The sequence below is a fragment of the Lampetra planeri genome, chromosome 16 (genome assembly GCF_965212315.1).
Source record: "Lampetra planeri chromosome 16, kcLamPlan1.2.h2, whole genome shotgun sequence".
In the NCBI taxonomy this organism is placed as follows: Eukaryota; Metazoa; Chordata; class Hyperoartia; order Petromyzontiformes; family Petromyzontidae; genus Lampetra; species Lampetra planeri.
The window spans coordinates 13,108,927-13,134,077 of record NC_136122.1 but is presented as its reverse complement, the minus strand read 5'-3'; the positions used below and the strand labels follow the sequence as shown (position 1 = coordinate 13,134,077).

The following is a 25,151-nucleotide window of genomic DNA, read 5'->3' as shown; positions in this document are numbered from 1 at the left end:
TCAGAATTATTGCAGGATGCTATGTGTAGAAGACAGATTCCCCGCGTAGCTTACAAAAGCCAGTTGAGGAAAGTGCAGCTCGCGAGCGCATATGAAGGCCTTGACAGCACACGAGGGGGTGGGTGGACAGCACCACGCCCGGCTGCCTTCGTCTCCTGAGTGGCGATGTTTACACGCCGCACCAGGTACACATTTGAGGCTGAATCGACCTAGGGGCGGCCCGAGGACCAGATAAGACAATCTTCACTGGTTTTGGCAGTCGTGAGCGGGAATCAAACTCGGATCGCCGGGATCGTAGCGCAGCACGCTGACCGCTACACTACCGCTCACACGCTGCGTATAAACGAGCGTAAACACAGACACACACGTGCATTATTTTAAGCACACACGCAATTAAAATCGAGAAAAATAATTACACTGATTCCTACTTTGATAATGTTAAGTGATGCATCCGAACCTTATTAAAAGTTAATGTTTGTGCATTGATTCTTTGCTTGTGTTTGACAATCCTTATAATGCGGGAGTGTGATTTCTCATTAGTCGAAATGAGTCAGCCCAATAATTAACTGCTGGATTAACCCACCGCACGCGCTGGAAGGGCAGGCCACACTGCTCCACCCAACCATTCCTTCGGAAACCGACACACTGGCCCGAGCGGGGTGCGACGGGGTAGGGGTGGGGCAGGAGGTGGGCGTGCGCACAATGAACATTTCAATTCGGGATCCGTCGCGTCATTTGTGTGCCCGGTCGCCGGTGCTACGAGGTGAGAGAAGAAATAAAAACTTACTCTGACGGAGACCGCCCCTGTGCCACGCGCACGAAACTCGGGTCACAGCGGCTCAATGTCACGCGACGCCACGTTGGGCGAGTCGCGAACTAAACGGGTTAACCACACACACACACTTCTGTGTGCTCAGTGACAGACCCTCGGTCTATTTTCTATTGCGATACGGCGGCGCACAACACGTGCGAATATTTCTCCCAATCCCCAAGTGTGAAATTCATTACGGAGCGGTCAAATCAACTGACAAACACGTAATTGCATTTCTGCTTAAATATAAAGTACACACTGTTCTTCGCGTGCGATGGCGAGGCCGCGAGAAGAGTTAAGAGAAATACTTTTAACTTAACTAATGAAAGGCATTTCGTAACTCAAACATGACTCGGTACAAGCCGTTAATGAAAAAGAAAACCCAGGCTTCCATTCGTAATTGTGTCCTCGCTGAGCACCGTTGCTTTGTTTAAGTACATTTAAAAACTGTTTAAGTTTTCAGACGAGCAATTCTTTCCTTGGATGCATCTTCTTTTTTCTGGGATTGTGCTCAAAGAAAGTTGGGCAGCGGCGGGGGCAGTGGTGGGGGCGGGGGGGGGGTGGCTGGGGGATGGAATCGCGGTGGTTGTTGGCAGACGAAGTTTTGTGGGTTTTTCATTTCCAGCCGTGGCCCGGGAGGGACAGGTGTGGAAACTTGGGCAAAAAAAGGTGTCGAAAAGTGCTGGCGGGCGACGGGGGCGGTAGCAGGGGCACAGGGGAGGGGGGTGCAAGAGGGGGAAGGGAGGGGGGGAGAGTGGGCCGCTGAGAATATTTGCGGAGAAGGGCCGACGTCACGCGCTCGCGCTCGACCGGACGGCGGGCTCAGAGGCAGCTCCGCTCTGTGGCAGAGTAATCTCATTTTAATTAGGTTCATGTGCGCCGAGATGCTGCTAACACGCAAAAGCTTTTAAAAAAAGCAGACTTTTTGGGTGAATTCTGCTTGAAAAATGTATTTGTTTCACCACGAATTTCTTTTTCTTCTTCCCCCTTTTCATTCTTTCACGCACCGAAGTAAAAAAAAACGCGACGAAAAATAACTTCCCATTTACCGGGGACAAAAACAATTCTAACAATAACAACGATGACGACGAACGACGACGTGGGTGTAACGTGGCCGAGATGGCACGGCGCTTCGAGGAAGCCTTCATCTCTCGCGCCGTTTTGACGCCGGGCGGAGTTAGGAAGAAAAAAACGCGGATGTGGATTTTTCGCGGCGAGAGCGCACGTGGCGTGACTGCCGAGGCGGCCTTGTAATTGTTGATAAAGCCGGAGCCATTCCAAAGCTGACGAGACAGGCAATCCTGCAGCACTAACACAACGCGCAACGGTGCACGGTTGCCATCTGTCCGTATCCATTTGAACAAACAGATCTGCAGCAGCGGTAAGTTAAACGTAAGTGATACGACTCCGAACCAAAAAAAAAACGCAATCGCCATTGATCAGAAGAAAACAATTAACTCGCGAAGGTGCGGTATAGATCTACAAAGTAGCGCTAAAATAATTAGGCGGGTCGGAAACCAAACAGGCTGCGCGTTCAAATGACCAATCGCCAAATAGATAATTCGCGAGCAAAAACAAGACAAACAGCATTAATACGGGGAAGAGGGTCACGCCTGAAATGACTTTGGGCCAGAGGCTAACGAGATTTGCGGTAACGATACGGTCGCCGTCGGAAACAACGCAATCTACTCTCTCCATTCCGCGCGACGTGTATCCGCGGCGGCTCGTTTATATGCGACGTGTGCTCGCTCACACCCGGGGGGCGGGGGGACGCCTGGGCTTCTCCCTCTGGTTCGTCGCTGACTTCTCATTCAGCCGGCTTCTCGGCTTCGGCCGACACCTCCGCCAAACAACACCGAAGTTTTCTGCAGCTTCTTGTTGTTGTTGTAGTTGTCGTCGTTATTGATGTCACTGCTGTTTTGTTAGTGTTCACTCGCTCTCTCTCTCTCTCTGTCCGCGTACGCACACAGTTGTTCTTGCCTAATGTGTGACCGGACGCTCGGGAGTCGGGGAAAAAGCCGGAGGGGTGGTTTTTACACAAGTGACACCCAACCGCAGGAGGAGCGGGGGACGGGAGGGGGGAGGGACGGGGGGGGGGGGGCCGTTGCCACCGCTCGTAGATTTATCCCTGCGACGCTCGCGCGAGATTTATCGCGGTCCGCGGACGGTCGCTCCGAGCACGGTGACACCCGGAGCGACTCTGCTCGTTGCAGAATCGGCGTGAGACGAGCGCAAGCGTCCGAGACCGAGAGAGGGGAGTGGAGTCACCGGCTGCACAGACACGGGCGGTCGCGGTGTGCAGAGTGGCGTGTACATCACACACACAACGGTGTGCCACGTCTGACCGCATAGCCGCTTGTAGGTGCATTCAAACCTCATAATATAGCGAATTTTGGGTTCAAAAAGGTCAGCCGCGTGAACGGGGCACGCGCAGAGCGACGGGAACCTGTAGCCGGCGACGTTGTGGGCCATGGTCCTTTATCACAGCACATGAGTGGGTGGGTTTGAGAACATGTTTGTGAGTAGTATTGTGGTAATATTTGTGAGTAGTATTGTGGTAAAAAAAATTTACCACCATACTAATACGCAGCTCTCTGTCGATCCGCATGCCGTACCAGTCACGGGGGTTGCTTGACCATACTTCACCGCGCTGGTCAGCGGGGCGCCAGGACTGGTTTGTGTACGAGTAAGCCGTGGTCGAAAATCGAACCCAGGTTACCGGACTTACGAGGGCAATGAACGAACCAACAAGGCCCACACCCCCCTCTCTCCTCCAACCTACCCTACACCCCACCCACCTCTCCCGTACACATACTAGAACACACGTTCGCTCACCAACCAGTAAAGCCCACGGAGAAGCAGAGAACCTCTGCTTCATTTCACACCTCGTCAGACGCTAATGATCTGCAGTCAGGTTTCAACTTCACACAAGGCAACGGCTCATTTGACTTAACGGTGGGCACTGCCCCGGTCACTTGTTTAATTTTCTTTCCCTACGCCGCATTTCTCCGATCAGGTTTGAATTTAAAACGGGCTTCCGTAAAAATAAAAAGGTTTACGTTCGTAGATTTAAAACAAAGGAAACAAAAGTGTTACCCGTTGGAGCAGCACAGGGGGCGGCAGCAGCGACGGAGTCAGGCAGCAGCCAGGGTGGTGGCACGATGAGCGGGGGAAAGGCACGGATGCCAAGACCAAACTCAACCAATCTAAGACTTTTAAATTTCGATTTAAAGCTTTCGTGACTGCAGGGATTCATCTTCTTTGTTCTTTCGGTAAAGTCACATAGAAGGGAAATAATACAATAATAAAAATAAAACATAATAAAATAATTCTCACGACGTTATGGCCACAACGCAAGCAGCCGTCCTCAGGTGAAGAACAGGTCTGTCAGAAAGACAGCGTCTGAATGAAACACCACCAGGCTTGGAGCGTATATTTAAGCTGCTGGGTTGGAGAGCTTAAAATATACGCTCCAAGCCTGGTGGTGTTTCATTCAGATGCTGTCTTTCCGACAGACCTGTTCTTCACCTGAGGACGGCTGCTTGCGTTGTGGCCAAAACGTCGTGAGAATAATTTTATTATGTTTTATTTTTATTATTTCCCTTCTACGTGACTTAATCTAAGACTCTAAAAATTGTTATTTTACCAGGTCGAGGCCCACCGAGCTATATAGCCGCTTCTTCAGAAGCGACTTGCCCATCGCAGTTGGCAGCTCGACGAGGCAGAAGGCTTATCATCACAATCGTGTGGACATTTCTAGCAGCCGAATACTCTAAATGCGTGATGTTGATTTTCGAAATGAAGAGGGGAAAACCGGAGGGCCCGGAGAAAATTCCACGTGACCGCGGGGAGAGAGAGAGACGCGCAAACTCCAAATATCCAGCAGGAGTCCGGGTCGGAATTTAACTCACAACCTCTTGTATGCCAGGCGAGGGAGGTAAGTTCTCGCCACCGCAGACAGAAATTGACATCTAGGGCGACCCGATGCCTCTCCATACGCTCACCCTGCATTGGACACGTGACTGAAAGTGGCCATATGAAAGTGGATAGAAAGGAGCAGGTGGAAAAATGTCGATAGAAACACATGGATGGACACAACTGGGCCTGACCGGCATAGTGGACAACCGTAGAGTCGCACTATTTGATGTTCCCCGTGGAGATGGGGCGGATCAGTTTGGCTCGTTTTCTGGGAGCTGGGCGAATCGTCTGTTGCGTCGCAAAGAGATGGCGACGGCTGGGGGTGGTGGCTTTCATCCAGCAGTGGATTATTGATCATGGCTGACGACGAGGACGATGAGGTTAATACGGAGGAACCAACGCCGGCACGTCGGCTGCGCACACGCGCAGTCACTCGCAGTGCAGCGGGGCTCGCTTCCATCTCTGCGACGAACCAATAAAAGGGAACAAGAAACCGATGTCGCGTAATTTGCACCTCAAAATACAACAACATCCACGGGAAGGGGAGGAGGGGGAGGAGGGCCCAGATTAAAGAAATACATTTTGCGTGGGCTCCGAGGCGGAGGGAACGGCAATTAAATGGGCGCAGGTTTGACCCGAATTTGCAGTCAACGTTTCTCCATGGCGCGAGACGCGTTTTGTAAATAACGGATTTACTTGTGAACGTTGGCCCCGTCGCAACGGCATGGGGGGGTGGGGGTGTACTGGGGGGGGGGGTGCTTTAATCAGCACCGCTGCCCTTGTTCCGCCGTGACAACGCAATCGCATTTCCAAGTCGAAAAACTATGAAACCGAAACGGAATAAAACGGCCACTCGTCTTTGAAAACCCGAAGAGATTTCCGCAGACAAATTCAAAGAAATGAAAGCGTCTTCCCTGTTATGATTTTTTTTGGTATTTTTTTTTCCACCTCTCCCATCTGTTTTTAAAGAAAGGAGATTGGCTTGGCACGAGCATTAATAACATTCTGCTTTGCAGAAGAAGCAAAACGAAAAAAAACGAGAGACGGCAATTTCGCCTTTCAGCAAACATTAAAAGAGCAAGTCCAAAGAATCCACGAAAAGCAATTCACGTGTGATGGTTGCGAGCTGGATCTAAATTCGCATCAAGGTAAGCTGTACACGTTGTACGTTTCATCGGCTTTCGCATGCGTCGAACGTTTCTTCCTCCACAGCTCATTTGGCCCCGGCGCGAACACGCGCCTCCTCGCAGGACGGGGCGAGGGTGTCGATCGCGCGCTGCCACGGTCGCACGCGCGCGTGGCGAGCAACGCCGTTCGCACGGCCGTGGCGACGCCGGCGAAGGCGAAAGCTCAGCGGGGCCTCCGCAGCGGCTGCCCGCCAGCACAATGCCGACGTAACGGGATCCCCCCCCCCCACCTGCCCCGTCGCTGACTTGCCCACTGAGTTGCGAACCTGTGGATCGGTGGAGGATGCGAAATCTTGATATTCCAATCTCGAAACAACCGCGAAAAACGGAGTTCCCCTCTCCACCCCTTACTTCCTACGGTCCCGGCCAGCGATGGGCAACCTGCGGCGTCCCGTGGAGTCCCCCCTCGTGGTGGGCTGGTCTAGGTGTCTCTAGGGTGATGCGTGAGGGGCTCACGGCTTCACTCCTGCGGCCCACTAACTCGTCTGCGTCGCCCATCGTTGCTGCAGACCAACGTTTCTCTCAATTCGGTTCGCCGACTGCTGTCCTGCCAAACCACCTCTTGCGAGGGACTGTTCTCTACATCGCGCTCCTTCCACATGGCAGCGCAAGACCACCGATGGTCATTTGTTCGCTCTCCTCCACTCGATTCACATTTGACACGTCCAAAATCCTCCCCCAGACTCTTTTGACCTGGCTCAATCAACGTTACCTCCTTATCTTCGACGACGCCGACAGCGCCGTTTGGTTCTTGCCGCTTAACGCTCTGGGGCCTCTCCGCCCGTGCTCAGCCAGCTGCGTTTAAACAAAAAAAAGATGAGAAGTCTGCGTCTTTATGGCTTTGTACCAAAGATTCCGTCTGGCCAGGCTGTTTGGTCACGGTCTCAATTCTTAGTTGATGCGGTCTCAACAATCCCAGGCTCCTTCGACCATCTGGTTCATTTCTGATCGCGCCCGACATCCGAGCGTCTGGAGGCTTTCCGTACGCGCTGCCAACGGCGACATCCTTGGCGGTTCAGGTGGTCTGGCTTCAAAAGAAACGTCACCGCACCGGTCTCGCCAACATAGAGCGGAGGTTTCATGCGACACCGCCGTCGGGGCCTGTTCAGGGCGTGTAGCAGCTCGTCCCCAACAACCGGACGTTCCGGCTCGCCTTGCCCGGGCGGTCGAGTGTCGAAAAAAGATCCGGAACAAAGGCCCGAGCAACGGGACGCCCACGGTCGACCCGGCGTCGCGCTCAGTGATGGCATGCGGGCACAAAGCCTAGATCCAGGAGGCCCGTCTTGGCGGCGACAGATCGCGACGACACTCGGAGGAACATTCAGCGAATGCTGCGAAGACGCCGACCCCCCACCCCCCCCAATTGGCAACAACAACAACAACCCCCCGAGGGATTTTGCTGGCAGTGTGGTGCGTGGCCACGCATGGAGCACGGCCTCACAACCGTCGCCCAACAACGACGACGACGTCATCTTGTGATGCGTACGGCAAGTTAACTGGGATGGCAGGCCAGCATCGGTGGCCCACGTGGTGAAGTATGGTCATGACAGACATGGCACGGGGAGGCCTTCATCCAGCAGTGGATTGACAAAGGGGTGTAGGCTAAAGCGAGTTAAGCAACGCAAGAGAATTTAACACAACAAATTGTGGTCAAACGAGTGTGGGGAGGTATTCCGTCTCCTGTCTGCAGCCTCGACATTACTATGACGGCAGCAAGTCCATCCACAGGACAACCATAGCCAGCTTCTCACAAAGGGCGGGGTCGGTCTTCGCAGCGTCTCGAGAGCGTGGAGTGACGACCGGCTGAGTCGAACCCCGACCGGGATTCGAACGCGCAACCCTCCCGATCGCGGGCTGCGCTAACCGCCGTCCGCGGCCTGGGCCGGATGAGAGTTTCGCCCGACGCTGAAAAGAAAGCTCCCGTGACCGAGTCGCCCTTATTAGGGGGTAACACCGATAAAAAAAAAACCTGACCCTCCCTTCACGGTTCGTGATGAATGAAAGGGTTAAGTGTATTTCTTGCTGCTAGCCGAGGTGGAGGGAGGGGGGGGGCTAAATCCAAATCCACATACTTAAGCGGAGGAATATCCATGCCCACGTTCCACGGATAAAACTGTTATTGCCTTGCTCTATTCTGCATACGGCTGACAAAAATGGACCAGATTAAAAGATTGCATCGGCGATATCCTCGGTAGGACAGGCCATCCAAATGGCTCATTATAAAACTCCGCCCCAAGCTGTCACCCTCTCTAAAGCCTCTTTGGGTTTAATGCCTAAAACAAACTCAACTTTCCTTTCTCCCCCCCTCCTCTTTGTGTCATCGCAGCGGACATAACTGGATACAGAGAGTCATACATGACCAAGCAGCTGCTACAGCGGGGGCTGACGGTTAGCGCACCGGGCTTTCGACTCTCGAGCCGGCTCGACACCATCTCATCCGAGCGGCAGTTTGGGACGGCAATGCGAGTTTCCCCGAATCCGCCAACCGCCCGCCTCTGTCCACCCGGCAGAAGAAATGGGTTCACACCACAGTAGCACGGTAAAGCGCGGGTCCAGTCCCGCCTCTCCCAACACTCGGGCTCGGCGCGGAAGAGTAGGCCAAGCACACCGAAGAACTTCCTTCCAGCGGATGTGGCGTGAGCGGAGCGATTGCGGGGTGGGGCTTGCGCCTTTAGCTCTTCAAGTGGCTGACGAGGGGACCTTGCCGGGGAGCTACAGGGAGGGAAAAAAGTATTTGATCCCCTGCTGATTTTGTACGTTTGCCCACTGACAAAGAAATGATCAGTTTATAATTTTAATGGTAGGTTTATTTGAACAGTGAGACAGAATAACAACAACAAAATCCAGAGAAACGCATGTCAAAATGTTATAAATTGATTTGCCTTTTAATGAGGGAAATAAGTAATTGACCCCCTCTCAATCAGAAAGATTTCTGGCTCCCAGGTGTCTTTTATACAGGTAACGAGCTGAGATTAGGAGCACACTCTTAAAGGGAGTGCTCCTAATCTCACCTTGTTATCTGTATAAAAGACACCTGATCACAGAAGCAATCAATCAATCAGATTCCAAACTCTCCACCATGGCCAAGAGCAAAGAGCTCTCCAAGGATGTCAGGGACAAGATTGTAGACCTACACAATGCTGGAATGGGCTACACGACCATTGCCAAGCAGCTTGGTGAGAAGGTGACAACAGTTGGTGCGATTATTCGCAAATGGAAGAAACACAAAATAACTGTCAATCTCCCTCGGCCTGGGGCTTCATGCAAGATCTCACCTCGTGGAGTTGCAATGATCATGAGAACGGTGAGGAATCAGCCCAGAACTACACGGGAGGATCTTGTCAATGATCTCAAGGCAGCTGGGACCATAGTCAGCAAGAAAACAGTTGGTAACACACTACGCCGTGAAGGAATGAAATCCTGCAGCGCCCGCAAGGTCCCCCTGCTCAAGAAAGCACATATACATGCCAGTCTGAAGTTTGCCAATGAACATCTGAATGATTCAGAGGACAACTGGGTGAAAGTGTTGTGGTCAGATGAGACCAAAATGGAGCTCTTTGGCATCAACTCAACTCGCCGTGTTTGGAGGAGGAAGAATGCTGCCTATGACCCCAAGAACACCATCCCCACCGTCAAACATGGAGGTGGAAACATTATGCTTTGGGGGTGTTTTTCTGCTAAGGGGACAGGACAACTTCACCGCATCAAAGGGACAATGGATGGGGCCATGTACCGTCAAATCTTGGGTGAGAATCTCCTTCCCTCAGCCAGGGCATTGAAAATGGGTCGTGGATGGGTATTCCAGCATGACAATGACCCAAAACACACGGCCAAGGCAACAAAGAAGTGGCTCAAGAAAAAGCACATTAAGGTCCTGGAGTGGCCTAGCCAGTCTCCAGACCTTAATCCCATAGAAAATCTATGGAGGGAGCTGAAGGTTCGAGTTGCCAAACGTCAGCCTTGAAACCTTAATGACTTGGAGAAGATCTGCAAAGAGGAGTGGGACAAAATCCCTCCTGAGATGTGTGCAAACCTGGTGGCCAACTACAAGAAACGTCTGACCTCTGTGATTGCCAACAAGGGTTTCGCCACCAAGTACTAAGTCATGTTTTGCAGAGGGGTCAAATACTTATTTCCCTCATTAAAATGCAAATCAATTTATAACATTTTTGACATGCGTTTTTATGGATTTTTTGTTGTTTCTTCGTCAGTGGGCAAACGTACAAAATCAGCAGGGGATCAAATACTTTTTCCCCTCACTGTATCGCACGCGAGCAGCAACGTGTTTAATTCATGGCAGAGAGGGGGGGGGGACTCGGGCTCACCCCTCTGAGCCACCCTGTAAGCAGCCGGATTAGATTTCCATGTAAATGAGCAGGGCAGAGTAATCGGAGAGAGGGCCACCGCATCGTCACAGGTAGGGCACCAACACCCCCTACTCCACCCACGCCCCCCCCCCCCCGGCACCGCCCCCACCCCCCCGCGACACGGCAATTTGTCCCTTCGCTGCAACCGCACTCGGACGGAACTCGCCAAGGTTGGAGGAGACCTTTGCGATAAACGTCTACAAAGGTTACACGTCAATTCGAGACAGCCCCCCCCCCACCTCCGACATGGCGCCCCCCCCCCCCTGCCCCCCCCCCCCAATTTACCACCACCGACCGGTGAATTCCGCCGCCGCTGAGATGCACGCCGGCGACTGGGTCCCCTGCGCACGAATTCACCGGCCTGAGTGCGGCTGCTCCTGATCGACTCGCGCGCCTCTGCTTTATGAATCGTGACGACAAAGCGCGTAATTTTCGCCGCAAAAAACACCGAGCGTAATTGCGGCACCTCGCCCCCCCCCCCGTCCAGGCACCAGGGCCCCATAAATCACGGGCGTCACAGCGCGTCGCACCGGGGCGCGGGCACGCACGCGAGAGAGACGCGCGGTGGCCGACCCGCCCACTCGCTAGCCGCGCCGCTAGCGAGTGGGTAACCAAGCGGACCGCAGCGTGAATCCCGGCTCGAGCCAAGCTCAGCCGAGAGCTTCAGCGACGGGCTACGGGGGGGTCGCGAGGTCACCGCGGGGCAACCTCCATCGCTACTGCTCCCCGGACGCGTTGTCGAGGGCCGTGCCGCGTTGTCCGACGTTTCGCCCCACGTGCCTTTACCTCTTCAAGTGGCTGACGAGAGCCCTACGTGCCGGGAGCTTGTGGAGAAACTCAATTGGGCAGCTCGCATTCTCCCATTGCAGCTGCTGTCGGCGTTTCAGGTTTTGGGTGCTGATCGCAGCTCTGCCCTTTTGACGTCGGGACAAAGCTCGCCCCGCAGCAGCGAGTTTGAGCATTATTGCGATCCGCCAACCCTGACGCCTTCAAAACTCCAATCTCCACCGCCGCTCTGAGCAGGCCTTCGCGCACGACTTGAGCCGGAACGCAGATTTGGAGGCGTGGGAGCTAAGAATATGAACTATAAACTATTTTGTATTTTACCAGGTAAGTCCCACTGAGCTATATAGGTATTTTCAGAAGCAACCTGGCGACAAAAGATGGCTCAACGAAGTGGCTTATCGCCATGTGGAAATTTATAGCAGCCAAATACTCACACACGTTTCTAAATGTGGAGGCAAAAACTGGAGGACCCGGATAAAAATCCATGGGGAGACACACATACAAACACCAAATATACAGCAGGCGTCACGGTCGGGATCGGACCCACGACTCCCTGCATACCAGGCGAGGGAGTTAGCATCTCGCCACCGCGGCACCCTATCACAACAGCGACGACGTTCACTCAGACTCAACCCTCCCCCGACGCCCCCCCCACCCGCCTCAGCTCCCGTCCTTCGTACGCGGCCAGCTCCGCAAGTCCACGAGAAACACGCGGGGGAGCGAGCGATTGGTGCGACCGCCCTGCGTGATTCACGCGCGCCCCGGCTCCGCACGTCACAACGCATCGCCGTGTGCTATTTCACGAGGCCGGGTGGCCGGCCGGCAAATCCGGCCGGCCCGGGGTGAGCGCCACTCACAGACGCCGCCAACAAATTTCACCGCATCGAATAACCGGGGCCAAAGGGTGGTAAACGAGCAATGTTTTTTCAAATGTTTTTTCCTCTCTCCCACAGCGTAGGCTCACGTGAGAGGCATGCGGAATGGTCACAGCTCACCCGACGTGTGTTCTTTAGATCGTGACGTGCGATGTCCGACGTTTCGTTCCACGTGCCGGGGGAGCTTTTTCGCCAACAGAATTCGCTTCGTCGCGAACGTCTTAAAGACGTTCTGGGTCCCCTACATGCCCCGGGAGCTTCTTGGGTTCTTGAAGAAGCTCCCAGAGCACGCGGGTGCAAAACGTCGGGCATCGTGCTGAACAACACGCGGCACAAGCTGAGAAGACGGGAGAGGGCTGCGGCAGTTCTGCGGCTGAAAACCCACACGATGCTGTGTGTGTCTGGAATAGTCACTTAATTGGTCACATCAGGAATTCAAATGGCTGTTACATGAATTGGTAATGCCAGGGATCAGCAAGTCTAACTTTTTGATCACGCGTGAGTTACACAAATTGGCCATTCAATTTTTGATAAAGGGAAAGGTAATAAAAAAAAAAGTGGAAAAGTGCCCCATAAATCTGGGCCCCCCTCTCTCAGACTCGAAAGCCACAATGGCTGAAATCATCCACCCTTCTCGCCAACGAAAATGCAAATCACCGCACGAAGGCATCATTCGTCAATTTTTTTTATGATAAACGGTGAAATGAACTTCCAAAATGGTGAATTGTGGTTTCAAATGTGAGTAGACCGCCCACAGTTTTGCACGAAAAAACCGACCCCCACCCATCTAGGAATTAAGAACGCCACACACTGCTCAATAACTCTGTGGCTTTAAAAGGAAACGTTCTAATAGGCGACATTTTGGGCAATGTGCCATGAAGAAGGTCCATTACCCGAAACATCGCCTCTTTAATGTTTTTCCTGTTAAGGTCACACACACACACACAGGTGGTGTTGTTGACACACGGAACGTGTCGAGTGATTGCCCTGACTGTGCCTGTCCACCGCTGCCAAGGCAGCAGCAGCAGCATCCCCAGAGTAACTCCTCTGAAGAATCATCGCTTTTTTAGAATCAGACTCAGAATTTGTATCCGTGCCGGAGGAATCCGATGAACTACAAAGCTCTTTTTCACAGATGCCCCCCCCCGCCCGCCCCCGTGACCACGGAACTTACTTGTAGATCTCGTTGTTCAGGATGGGGTACTGGCCAGTGACGACGTTGTTCACGTACGAGGTGAACCAGTCGGTGAACGAAGATCCTGAGGCAGACACGAGCGAGAGAGGGAGGCAGGCGTGGGAGATTGTCCCCCATGTCCGTCTAGCGTGGGTGTCTCTGCTCAAATGACCACAGAGAGGCATCGCCGCTCATCTCATCCTCACATTCCTGAGCCAGTGATGTAAATTCCACATTCCTATGACGCGGGTCGAGGCACTCTAGAGGACAAGCACTTCCTACAAAGTGCCACTCGTATCGACTGCGGAGGGATGATAGGCCGAGTTAACCCCTCTCCCCGCTCTGCCGCTGACAGGGTGCACAATCTACTTGTAAAGCCCCTTTGTCAATCCACTGCTGGATAAGGGCCTGCCCATGCTGTACGGGTCCGTGGGAGTTGTTTAACCATACTTGACCGCACTCGTCAGCGCGGGTTGGGGAATACCGACGTGGGTGCATAGAGGTGCAGTACAGCAGCAGATTTTGCTGCGGTGCCCTCTGCTGTACACCGCGTATCTCCGCAGCAGCAGCAGCAGCAGCAGCCTATAGCAACCTGTTATACATAGCGGCAGTCGCCCGTCCAAGTGCTGTCCAGGCTCCAACCTGCTTTGCTTCCAATATCTGGTTAAATCAGGAGGGTTACGTGTGACTGAGTCACAGGGATTGAGGCCCGTGGGAAGAATTTACTAAAAACGAATTATTAAAAAATTACTTTTACATTTAATGAAGCATTCAATTGATGTAAACAAAGTTAAACTTCCAGTAATCATTGTGAAAACAACCGAAGAGGTGACCAAAAACACGTCACCACCATTACGAGAGTGCTGCTTTACAGCAGAGGAGGGATCTCGGCAGTAGTTCTGTGATATCCGCTTACATGCTTTCCATCGTCTTAACGCAGGGCAGCGCTGCACTGCTTCACCGCGGCAAATATAAAACAGATCGCGATGCGGCGTCGACAGCTCAATCGAAATAAACTCACGTGAAAATGTATTTTTATTTTTTTACAGAAAATAAAAATAAATAGAAACCCCGACAGCTCTGCTACCGTGCATTTTCAACAGAGGCTAGAGATGAACCCAGGGCTTCCCTTAATTCGTGGCAGAAACCCTAAGCACCGGTCCCCGGGGTCAGCCTCCCTCGACGAGCGCAGTCCGATCATTGTCTCGCAAGACGAATCACTTTCCATAAGCAGCTCGTTAGGGCCCGCGCCTGCACCACCGACACCCGACGCGGATTAGAATTTATACCGTTAATAAGAAAAGTTTGCTTAAACAAATCGTATCCGCGTCGTGACGAAGCTATCGGCTTACCCGTGCCGCTAATTCCTGCGGCGGAATTACGGCGGGGAACCGCTAAGGATGGATCGGCGTTTTCCAAACTGGTTAGGTTTTACGTCCGTTATAAATATCTATTACCCGCGTATCTACTCCCCGTGCCCGCACTTTTTTCGCAAAGCGAACAACTTGGCACCGCACGCCGCCCACTCCGAGCGGCGTGCTCCGTCGGAGGCTTCCCGGTTTGCGGGGTTATTTATGTGCGGCATTAAACCTCCTCCTGAACTCCCATGTAATGGAGGAATGGGTGCCATAAAAACTGATAAATTATAAATGCTTCGGTTTTTTAAACTTTAATGCAAAGCTGAAAACGCGCGGCGGGCGTGCGGGCGGGCGTGCTTTCTCTGCGCCCGTTGCAAGCCGCGGCAGCCACCCCGCGGTTCCGTTCACGTCAGCCAGCCAGAAACGATGACGAAGAGCGCGGCCAGAAGCCGCTGCGGTCTTCGACGCAATCTGGGGATTTCGGCCCTAATAGATGGCAAAAGTGTGGCCCCCACGTAACGGATTGGACACGGCCTGACGTTCTGCCAGGGCCCCCGAGACGAAGCCGCGAAAGGGCCCCCGGCGCGGCGAGAAACATTCGAATCGTTGGGCTTTCTCAATGGAGGCGGCGATGAAGGTTAACATCATTAACCGGTGATAAAAAAAAAAGCAAACGGCACAGCTCTCTCGGGAGGCAGACGCTAACACAATATTGTTCCCATAACAACGGCGACGTTACTGCGTACCCCCCCCTCCCCGATTCTTCCTGGCACACGTACGATAATTGGCGATGCCCTTTACGCTAAATCTCCCCTCCCCTGCCCCCCTCCTTACGAGCACAATAAATGGGGAATGTGCCTGCCGCGCAGATTCTCACCTGCGGGGGAGAGAAGAGAGAGACAGGAAGATAGAAGGGATAAAATAAATAAAAGAAACCAGGAAGCTTCAGTTCCCAGTGGGGGGAAAAGGCAAGACAGATGTTGCTTTCTCACCCAACACCCCCCAAACAACACAGCACAGAAGCCCCAACCCATCTTACCCATCAAGAAGAGATCAAAGACTCCATAGTCCGTCTGATCCTGCAGGGGAAAGGGGGGCGGGGGGGTCGGGAGAACGACACAGGAAGAGGCTTTAATTATTACGCACGCTTGCGGAGAGCAATCACGGACGGGCGGCGCACGCTAAACCTCGCGCGACGCGGCGGCGCTGGAACGACGAAGCCGCAGCGTCGTGAAGGAGCGTTGGGGAAAGTTTGGGGGTGGGGGGTTGGAGGGAGACGACTCCAGGAGACGGGGGCCGGCTAACGGCGTCTTCCTCCCGACGGGGCCGTGCGTCAACCGGCGAGGCTGACGCAGGCGCCACGCGCACGCACGCAGAGGCGCCGACAGGAAGAGCGACACGCAAAAGACGATGCACAACAACACCGGCAGACGCAGCGACGACGACAACAACAATGGAATGTAAAATAAATAAAAACCCAAAAAATCCCTTGGTTCTAAATCACCGGCATGTGAGATATATCGGATATGAAATATTTATTGAGAATTTGAATATCAAATAAGGCAAGTGTATATTTTGTTTTGAAGATTTCGTATACTGAGCTTCTCTGTTAATTTGCTCCCCAGTGTTTGAGTGAAGGCTCCCAAAGGGGCACAAAATGGTTCATTCCACTTTAATTTATCTCCCGAAATCATATCAATTATCCTCAGCGGGATCCGTATCGCAGTCACATCACATCACTTTCAGACGTCCAATATATACGGCATTCCACATCAGTGAATTTTTTTGCAGGCTTAGAGCTTAACATTAATTCAAGCTCTCTCTTTCTCCCAGACTCAACAGAAGCCACAGTCATTTTGTCCCGGTCTCGGGTGAAATCAGAAAATTTTACAGTGAATATCTTTAACCGTGGCGAATGCAATGAAGCAGCCTAATCAACTCTTAAACTTAAGCATTTTTAGAATGAAAGTGTGGAATTTTAAATTCGGCTCCGTGACAGGCCCGCAGCATTAACGCACCACAGATAATCCCGACTCCCGTACACAAGAAGAAATCATTAACGAGACGTCGTAATTGCCAGCGTGCTTTTCAATATCACCCAGCCCAGCAAGCGGTCTCATCGTTCAGAATCGTATGAAGATAGCGCACAACTCTACGGGGCCCCTCTGTCGAGTGACAGCGAACCGTCATAGGGAAACCAAAATGCGCGAGCGAACGGTGTGAGCGAGCGGTGCGAGTGACGCCGCCATCGCGCGCCCGGCCGGTGCGCACGAAGCGCCGGGTTCAATCCCTGCTCCTGCCCCTTACTTGGCAAAGCTCGCGATCGCCCCGCGATGCAAGCCGAAGAAGAGCGCCCGCTTTGAAAATTATTCACGGGCCCAGCGCCGTTCCGTCGATGCCACCCCGTTGGAATTTGCGAAAAGTGACAACGGACAATAATCAAGTTGTTATATGAAAGTCGCGCGCTGGCATTGAGCACGTTCTGAGGATTGCAGGGATTGAGGCACCACGACCACGAGGATTACCGACGATAACCAGCCTCGATAAACATGCACAAAGAAGGCCTCGTTATAATCTGTTCATAGGAAGAAGCTAAACATTCAAAAATGTGTACGATTTCGTACAACATCCGGGGCACAGGTTGACAGCGTTAACGCGTTAGCTCTGCCCGTCTGTCTGTCTGTAATGGGGGCAGGAGGGAGAGAGGGGATACACGATCATCCAACTACATTTTAGCCGTGAGTGCTGCCGCTATCGGGGGGGGACTTAACGAAGAGAGGACCGGCTACCATAAACTAACAGGCTTGCCCACCAAGAATATGGCGATAAAAAAACTGCACTAACAATATTATTTGTCTTGTCCACTAGAGCGAAGACGACGACGGCAACCATCGCACATGCCGCGTGACCTCACTTCCTCGAGCGGCTTGAAGCCTTACAGATTATCATCGCTAATTAAATACTGCGCTAATTAAATATGGGGGAGGGGGGGGGCAGTGTGGGCAGGAGAAATGTCATTTTTGGAAAGGGGTTACAGAAGCCGTTGCATATGCGTGACTATTTCTTTCTTGTTTAAAGTAACCCAACCGGAAAAGAGATAACTGCTGCCGCTCAGTAGCCAGGCTGTTGAGGATAATTACCCGACATGTAAAACCGTCTCCGACGATATAATCTACTCAGCTACAGGCAATTTTCGCAACTCCCTAAAATAACCCCGTAATGTTACGGGACAACTGTATATTGCCAGCTTTCAGCAGTGATTAAAGGTTTCCGGACAAAGCCAGTACGTTCAGCGACGTGGCAGCGATTCATTGCGGGATTCATCAGAATTTCCTGCCGTAAAGAGATAACAGCGCCGCGGCGTAATTAAAAAGGTGCCGCCCGGAGGAAAAAAAGATACAAACGGCAATCCGGTGAGCGCTTTGGCGGTTGGGCTTCACCGTGACCATTTGGTGTCGGCGTTGCCGGTTAATAATAGGGACGTGTCGTCTGCTCGATCATTTTCATCACCGTCCCCCGGCGCACGGCCAATTGCATCGCGTCGTGCCCAGCTAGGCCACAACTGGCAGCGGAAGCCAACACGGAGCCGTTGTTTTTTTTTGTAGCTCGACGCTCGGTGAGTTATAGGTGAATGAGTTAACGGGGCACTGGTTCAGTGTAATACCCCGACGCGTCACGCTAAATTTGGCGCGAGATAAACGGCAGATTTGGAATGCGCTGGCTGCTGTTAGCGGAAGCAAGAAAAGAGAGATGGTGGTGGGAGGGGGGATGGTGGGAGGGGGCCTTGGCAGGGGGCGGGGTGGGGGAGAGTATGGATGGGTATAATCAAACACGAGCGATGGAGAAGTTTGTATTTTCTCTAAATCCACACAAGCAGCGCACACACATGTGCGGCCATGAATTACGTAGGGCAAATAAAACCATCACGAACACGCCATCGTCGGGAAACACTGGAGCCACTCCAAATGTCATCGTAAACGGCTTACCAATTCAATGGTGGCTTCACTCTTGTCTGGGCCACGAGGATTATGCCTGTAAATGCAGAGTACTTAACAAAAATTAATCCGTGCGTGCATGCTCTGCAAGTGTGCAGCGCGCACGTGTGTTTGTGAATATAGCATGGCAACCGGTGGGCTGGGGCAGCGGCGAATGCACCGCAGTACGACGCCAGTGACCTGGCAATGGACATAGGCAGCGAGTGGAATCTCAACAGCTCGTTGGCCTCCCCTAGGCCATACTCCGCCTGAAATGATTGTGTGGTGCGGTATATAAAACATTAAGCACCGGTGCAGACAGAGGCAGCTGTCCATGGTGCTGACCACACTGCTCCCCCGCCACCCCCCACTGCGGTATGCTGGACGTTAATAGGCGCTCACTAACAGCGCTTGCTCCACCAGTCTGTAAGAATACTCTTAGGGGTGTGGGGGCGGGGGGGGGGCAGGGGTGAAATCTTTGTCTTTGCTTACAGGCGCCGCGTTTTTTTTCTTTCTCCCAGCGTACGCAAATAAATCACCCCAATTAAATTTTCATCGACTTGGTTAACTTTTATTTAAGCCATTACTTTCCGTTATTAACTGCCATCTGTATTTACAAATTACGCGGCGGAATCCGTGAGAAAAATTAATTATGGACGAGTCGAAGCGACGGCCGTTGGCGGAGCGGCGTTTGGGAGCGACGGCAATTGGAACGACGCTGCGGGGTGAAGCGGGATCAGCACGCGCCTGTCAAGAAGGTCTCCTCATCTCCACCTCCACCACCACCACCACCATCATCATCCTCCTCACCACCAAAGCCTTACAGGTAAAGCAATTAAGACTTACTCCTGTTGTTAATAGGTTAAGGCAAAACGTTCTTTTGTCCACGGAGCAGTTGCGTAAGTGGTTTCTGTGCCATCGTGCCTATTCTGTAAAGAAAACGCCTTATTACGGATGACCTCTTGCGGGGACTTGTGTTATAATGGCATTATGATATTTCCCGCAAGCTGTCAATCAGTGGGAGGCCCAATGGACTCAATTACTTTGACGTGTCACTTGGTGATACAGGGGCAAGGTTCCATAATATTCCTCAACAAAAACTGGGAGAGCACATGCCTCAATTTTATTAAAATGTCTACTCAATTGAAATCTCTCGAACATTCTACAAAGGTTAACCCCTTTTCAGCTGCTTAACTTTACTTCTGGAAAAGTGCCGCAATTTTAAACTTTTCAATCAATATGCAGCATCCTTTAAAAATGCCAAACACACAATTTTACCGCGATATTGATCAGAAGATTTATCCTCTTTTTATTTTCGATCTGTCCATCTTTTTTTTTTAAAGAAACCTGCAATATCGAGATGTGCTGCTATTTGAAAAAAAAAAAAAAATAAGAAGCATTGACGATCCTAAAAAAAGCAACAACGACAAAAAATCCAGCATCCTCGATACACCAGCAGCGGCCAGCCACGGCCTACAAGGCAGTAATTGGACACGGCAATGTACGGCCGGGTTTCCAGCAATCATTCAAGCCTGCCTCCGCAAAAGGCTATGGGTTCAAATGTGCCAGTCATTTCCATCTCCCTCCACCCCACCACCCCCAACCACCCTCCCTGCTGCTTCCCCCCCCCCCCCGAGCTCCCCCCCCCCCCTGTGTAATCCCATGTTAGGTTTTCATTAGAGCGGCTGTGGAGGAGCAGACAGTGTCGACTGTCAGACGATTAGAAATTAGCTCAACCCTTGGCGGATTTCGGCACTGGTAATTAACCCGAGAGTCTGCGACACGGCTTTCACTTCCTCCGGCAGGCGACACCACCACCCGCCCGTCCGCTCTCCCGCTCTCCCGCCCGCCCCCCGGTTTGGCCGTTCTTGTCGAAAAGGAAGCGAGGCCTCGCCTTTTTTTTGCTCAATAATTTTCATTAGGCCGCAAGGTGTGCGCGCCGCTGCGGTAATTAGCTGCAGGTAATACAAGAGGTTCGGTTTAAAATCAAGTCGATCGACGGAGCACTCTATCTAATGGGGAGTGCGCATTCACGTCGCAAAGTGTTTAACGGTTAAAAAGGGAGCCAGAATCAAGAGCAGACAAGACAGCCATGGGCAAATCCTGGGCTACGATCGCTGACCAGAATAATATTGGACGCAATATATACTGTTTAATTCCTTTATTAAATTATCAATTTACTTTCATTACCAGCTCGCAGCTGTGGCTGGTGCGTGTGGCAGCGATTGCGAACGCACCGTTCAAAAAGAGTGGCATTTTCCAACGACATTTTAAATTGCTGCGAAATAGCGTACATATTTTTTTGTACGTCTTCCTAACACCACATCATCGTCGTCGGCCACGATCGATCCACTGCTGGATGAAGGCCTCCCGACGGTGTCACTACCTCTCACGGTCGCGTGACGAAACGGCGATCGATCAATCGAGCTCCCCGCACGTACGCACGCGCCAAACTCGTCGGTCCGTGCCCCCCGCGGCAGACGGGCCCGCAAGCCAAGGTCCACCTTCTGGCTGCCACTGCCGTCAGACTCAACCGTGACCTCCTCCGGCGGCGTGCTCTGCACTGGCCCAGGCACCATTCCTCAGCAGACCGTATGACGTCCCTAACAAGGGATCGTTCTCTCATCAATGTGAAGCCTCTTCCTGTCTCCCGAGCGTAAATCTAAGCGTGCACTTCGCCCCTGCTTGTTTGCGCACTTCTCAGCTCCCGGAGTCCGATTGCCTTTGTCAATGTCCACGTTTCTAATTCCGCGACCGTGTAACTAAGGCGTTCAGCGTTTAACAATTCTCCGTGTCGTCGTTTACACTTTACATAAAATAAAGTCTTGGTTTCCGCATCGGCGGCAACTGCAGGTGCTAGCAGAAGACATCACGGTGACGTTAATGGCTTTGACCTCGATGACTTCTCGACCTTAACCTACGAACGGCATCGCCGTGCGTAGCGACATTGCGGTCCGCACGTCGAGGCCTCGATGACGCGGCCAACTGCTACGAAGCGGCCGTTTATCATTCCAAACCAATTGTTCTCAATTCAATCATTCCAATCCACCTCACGAGGCGGCGCCAGCTGGCGGGCATCAGCGACGTGGCAACGCACCGACGCTCAGACTACGGAGCGATGTTTAAGCTCGCGACATTGCAGGAGCTCGTACCGATCTCTTTCGCCTCGTATTTGCTGCGGTTGTTTCTTCGTCGTGTCCTCTGCAGCCACCAGAGGCCGCTACAATCACGATAACAAAAAATGTTATCGTTGAGGCGAATCGCGAGACTGAATCGTGAAGATTAATTGAATTGCGAGGCAGGGATGAGTCCTTCCACTGCCAGTGGGGATGTACTCTTCATTCTTTTGACAACCGGCGCCTTCTATAAGCACGCGGAATTTCACTTACGTTCAAAGCCTGTGTGCGAAAAACCAACCAGTGATCAATCCTTTTTGAAAATCTCGTCCCCCTGCCACAGGAATGTGGAATCTCACGCATAGATCAAGGCCGGCGCAAGGGAGGCGAGCGCCGTTGTCGGTCGCAGGCTCGTTTGAGCGAGGAGGGAAAAAAAAAAAGTCAGGGACGTCACTCTCGCCTTTGAATTCCCGATTGATCCACTGCGGAGTCAGGGGCTCACGCGAGCGAGCGAATTCGGCGCTGGGCGCGGGAGCGAGCGCACGGCACCTGCCTCTGACATGGACACAAAGGGGGGGGGGGGGGGGCAAGTCTGGAAGGTCACGACAGCGCTGACATTTTTCCCTGGCAGGCCCCCGTGAAAAAGCATAAAAAGGACGTTGCGTGACACCCTTTCTCCCTCGAAGGCTTTTGTTGCAATTTAGCGGCCCGGGGGAGATGCTCGCGGGCAGGTGCCAAGGGGGAAGCGGGGGATGGTGTGGGGGGGGGGGTTGGAGGGGGCGTAAGGGGTACTGGGGTGGTAAGCGAGGTAAGGGAGGTGGCAGCGATGGGCACAGCGTCTGTCCCCTCCCCGCGTCTCAAGGCAATGCAATGACCCACGCCAAAAAGCCCCAGCGATAATTCTGTCAACCCTGAATTAATGTGCATGCCCAAGTTTAACTAGCGGCCAGCTGCACCACCACCACCTCTTCTGCAACGGCGTGGCAAGGCAGGGGGCACCCTGCAGCAACCCGCGGCCCCCACGCTGCAAGGCATCCGGACGAACATTCCCAGTGGCTTTATTTTTATTTATTTCAACCGCCACCCCCCCTCACCCCCTCCACCATCTTCTTGCGACGGCAGCAAAAATAAATACTCTGCCGGAAATCAACGAGAGGACAAAAACGGCAAACGGGCGAACGCATCTGAGCAATCGGAGCGCGCTCGCTCCGAGCCAAGGTTTGATTTAAGGAGCGGCGGTTGACTCGGCGGCCTTTTCGGCAAAAACGGAAACAATTCCCCAACGGGCGACGGCGTTGGGGCGCGCGGCAGAGCTAACGAACTGTGCCACGTTGAGCAGGCAGCGTCACGCACGCCGGTCTCTTCGCTTCTCTTTCCGTCTACGTCTTTGAGCAGCTCGCGGAGTGTTTAAGGGTTAACGCGCAGCGAACCGCGTATAGCGGGCGAGAGACACTTTGATGAATGCCGCAAGCCACTAGGAAAAAAATCAATTTGGCGCAGTTAAGGAGGGACAAAGAAAAAAAAAATCTATTTATAACGCCCTGCTTTGAAAAAAAAAACAATGGGGAGTCACTTTCGGAATACGGAAAATTATTGGCCACGTTTGAAATATTACGGCGGAGCAGTGGTCTCTCTACGAGCCGTAACCATTTGATTGTGCGAGCGAGCGAGCGTTTAAGCGGATTCGGAAGCGTCCCCTCGCTCTCTGACGAGCACGCCTACGCGCAACCGTGCGTCCCGTCTGCGCGAATTTTCGTAACGCCGCGACAGGTCGCAAAAATGTACCCGTTGACTCGTGTTTTTTTGTTCCCGCCGTCGCCCGTACGGCTGTCCCAACAGTTGCTGTCAACGCCGCGTGTTTTCGCTTAAGTGAAAGAAAAAATAAATAAAACTGGACGTACATTTTCACTCAAATACTTTTTTTCCTGTTCTTCCGTGCACTGGCCAAATTAACGGAAAATTTGCCAAGCAGAAACTTTTTTCCCTTTTGAAACGCGAGCAAAACATAACGCCAAAAACGTGGGAGAACTTCCCATTACAGCCGCGCTGCATCGCAGAGCCCACAGAAATATAATCACTGCCAAGATTCAAACGAAAGTGCTGCACGCTAGAAGCTAATTAAAGAGCACAAGTGACACGATAGGGTTCAATACCACACCTGGTATTTCGCTGCGCAACAAAGCAATAACTGTGTGCCGTTATACAAGACGTGGATGCTGCCACAGTGGTGGAACGGTCAGCGCACTGGACTGCCGAGGTTGCCGGTTCGATTCCATCTCCCCCACCTCCCCCCGCCCCTCCAACACCACCGGCAGGTGCCGTGTGGTGGGGTAAAGTGTCGGCAACTCCAACCTCTTCCAAAAGGCTGCGTCAATTAATTGGCCAAAAAATTACCCACGAGTGCAGGCAAACTTTCCGCCAGCATTGGCGTGTGCAAGACATTGCAGGGGCTGCTCCTTTGTCTCGGTCACCTACAGAAGCGATGCGAGCTCTCCGGGCTCAGGCACAATTAAATAACCCCCCAGCGGCCAGCTGTCAAAGCAAGCAAAGCCATGTCCCCCCTTGCCTCAAGTCGCTATTGCTTCCCCGCCCCCCCACCCCCCCACCAATGCGAGATGCACATGATCAGCCCTCACAGCTTGGTTTTACGCAATTATTCCAAACCGGACAGGAGACATTTCGAACTTCGATAGTAGGCGTGTAGCAGTTCAATCGCGACCCCCTCCACCCCCCTGGCCACCCCCGCCCACGCCCCAGCACGCCCCACCCACCCACCCAGCAATTTGATCAATTGTCACAATTCAGGGGTGAACAATTCGATGGCAGAGTCAATTCTCTCGCTCGTTTCGCGACATCTCGTTTGCACCGTTTTTTCCGTGCGTTTTTGTTGTTATTTTCTTGAGAATCCAGTTCCGTAACGTTTCGTTCACCCGCACCGAGCCGAAACGAAGCGGTGACCGGTGCAGATCTGCAGCCTTCGGCTCACTCTACCACACTGGCAATATGTCTTGGAAGAGAAGGAGGGAGCACCCACACTTCACCCCACCACGCACGACCCGCCAATCGACTAACTGCGGCGTAAACATTTATACCGCTGGGAGGGACAGACGGACAAACGGACAGACGGACGGACGCACGGACGGACGGAGGCAGTGAAGAGGATTTAAGAACGTAACTAATTTGCACGAGGTTCCAATTGCCGTGCGGGCGGATCGAACCGGCGACCTCTGACCTCTCGAGTACGGTGCCCTGACCGCCACACCGCCGTCGCAGCGCCGAATGTATTTGTAGATATTGGAAACGATTGGCTATCTCGCACGGACAATTAGCGCACCTGATTAATGATCGTAATTGACGAATCGATGCGTCGCTAACATTTATATTATTTACGCGCTTGGAGCGAGTCGCGAGTGCATGCTACGCCCAATTAAAGCTGCTGAACGCAACATTAGTGTTGGGGCGTAAGTGTTCTCGAGTCTTAACGATGATTCATGCAGAAAACGTCAGAACAAGCCACAAACCCTACCAAACTCCAACAACTGCAAATACATCATTTGTTTGTACATATTATATACTCTCTCACAT

General features: G+C 52.6%; 1 protein-coding gene across 3 annotated transcripts in view; it reads right to left on the bottom strand.

Moving 5' to 3' along the window:
- The window catches only part of FBXO3 (F-box protein 3), a 121,504-nt gene that overhangs the window by 37,410 nt on the left and 58,943 nt on the right, over window positions 1-25,151 (bottom strand). For all 3 annotated transcript variants that reach the window (XM_078601660.1, XM_078601658.1, XM_078601659.1), the window contains exons 6-7: window positions 15,516-15,555; window positions 13,119-13,203 (exon numbers count right to left, since the gene is read on the bottom strand). In XM_078601660.1, coding sequence (XP_078457786.1) covers window positions 13,119-13,203; window positions 15,516-15,555 — 125 coding nt within the window. The remainder of the gene's footprint in view (window positions 1-13,118; window positions 13,204-15,515; window positions 15,556-25,151) is intronic.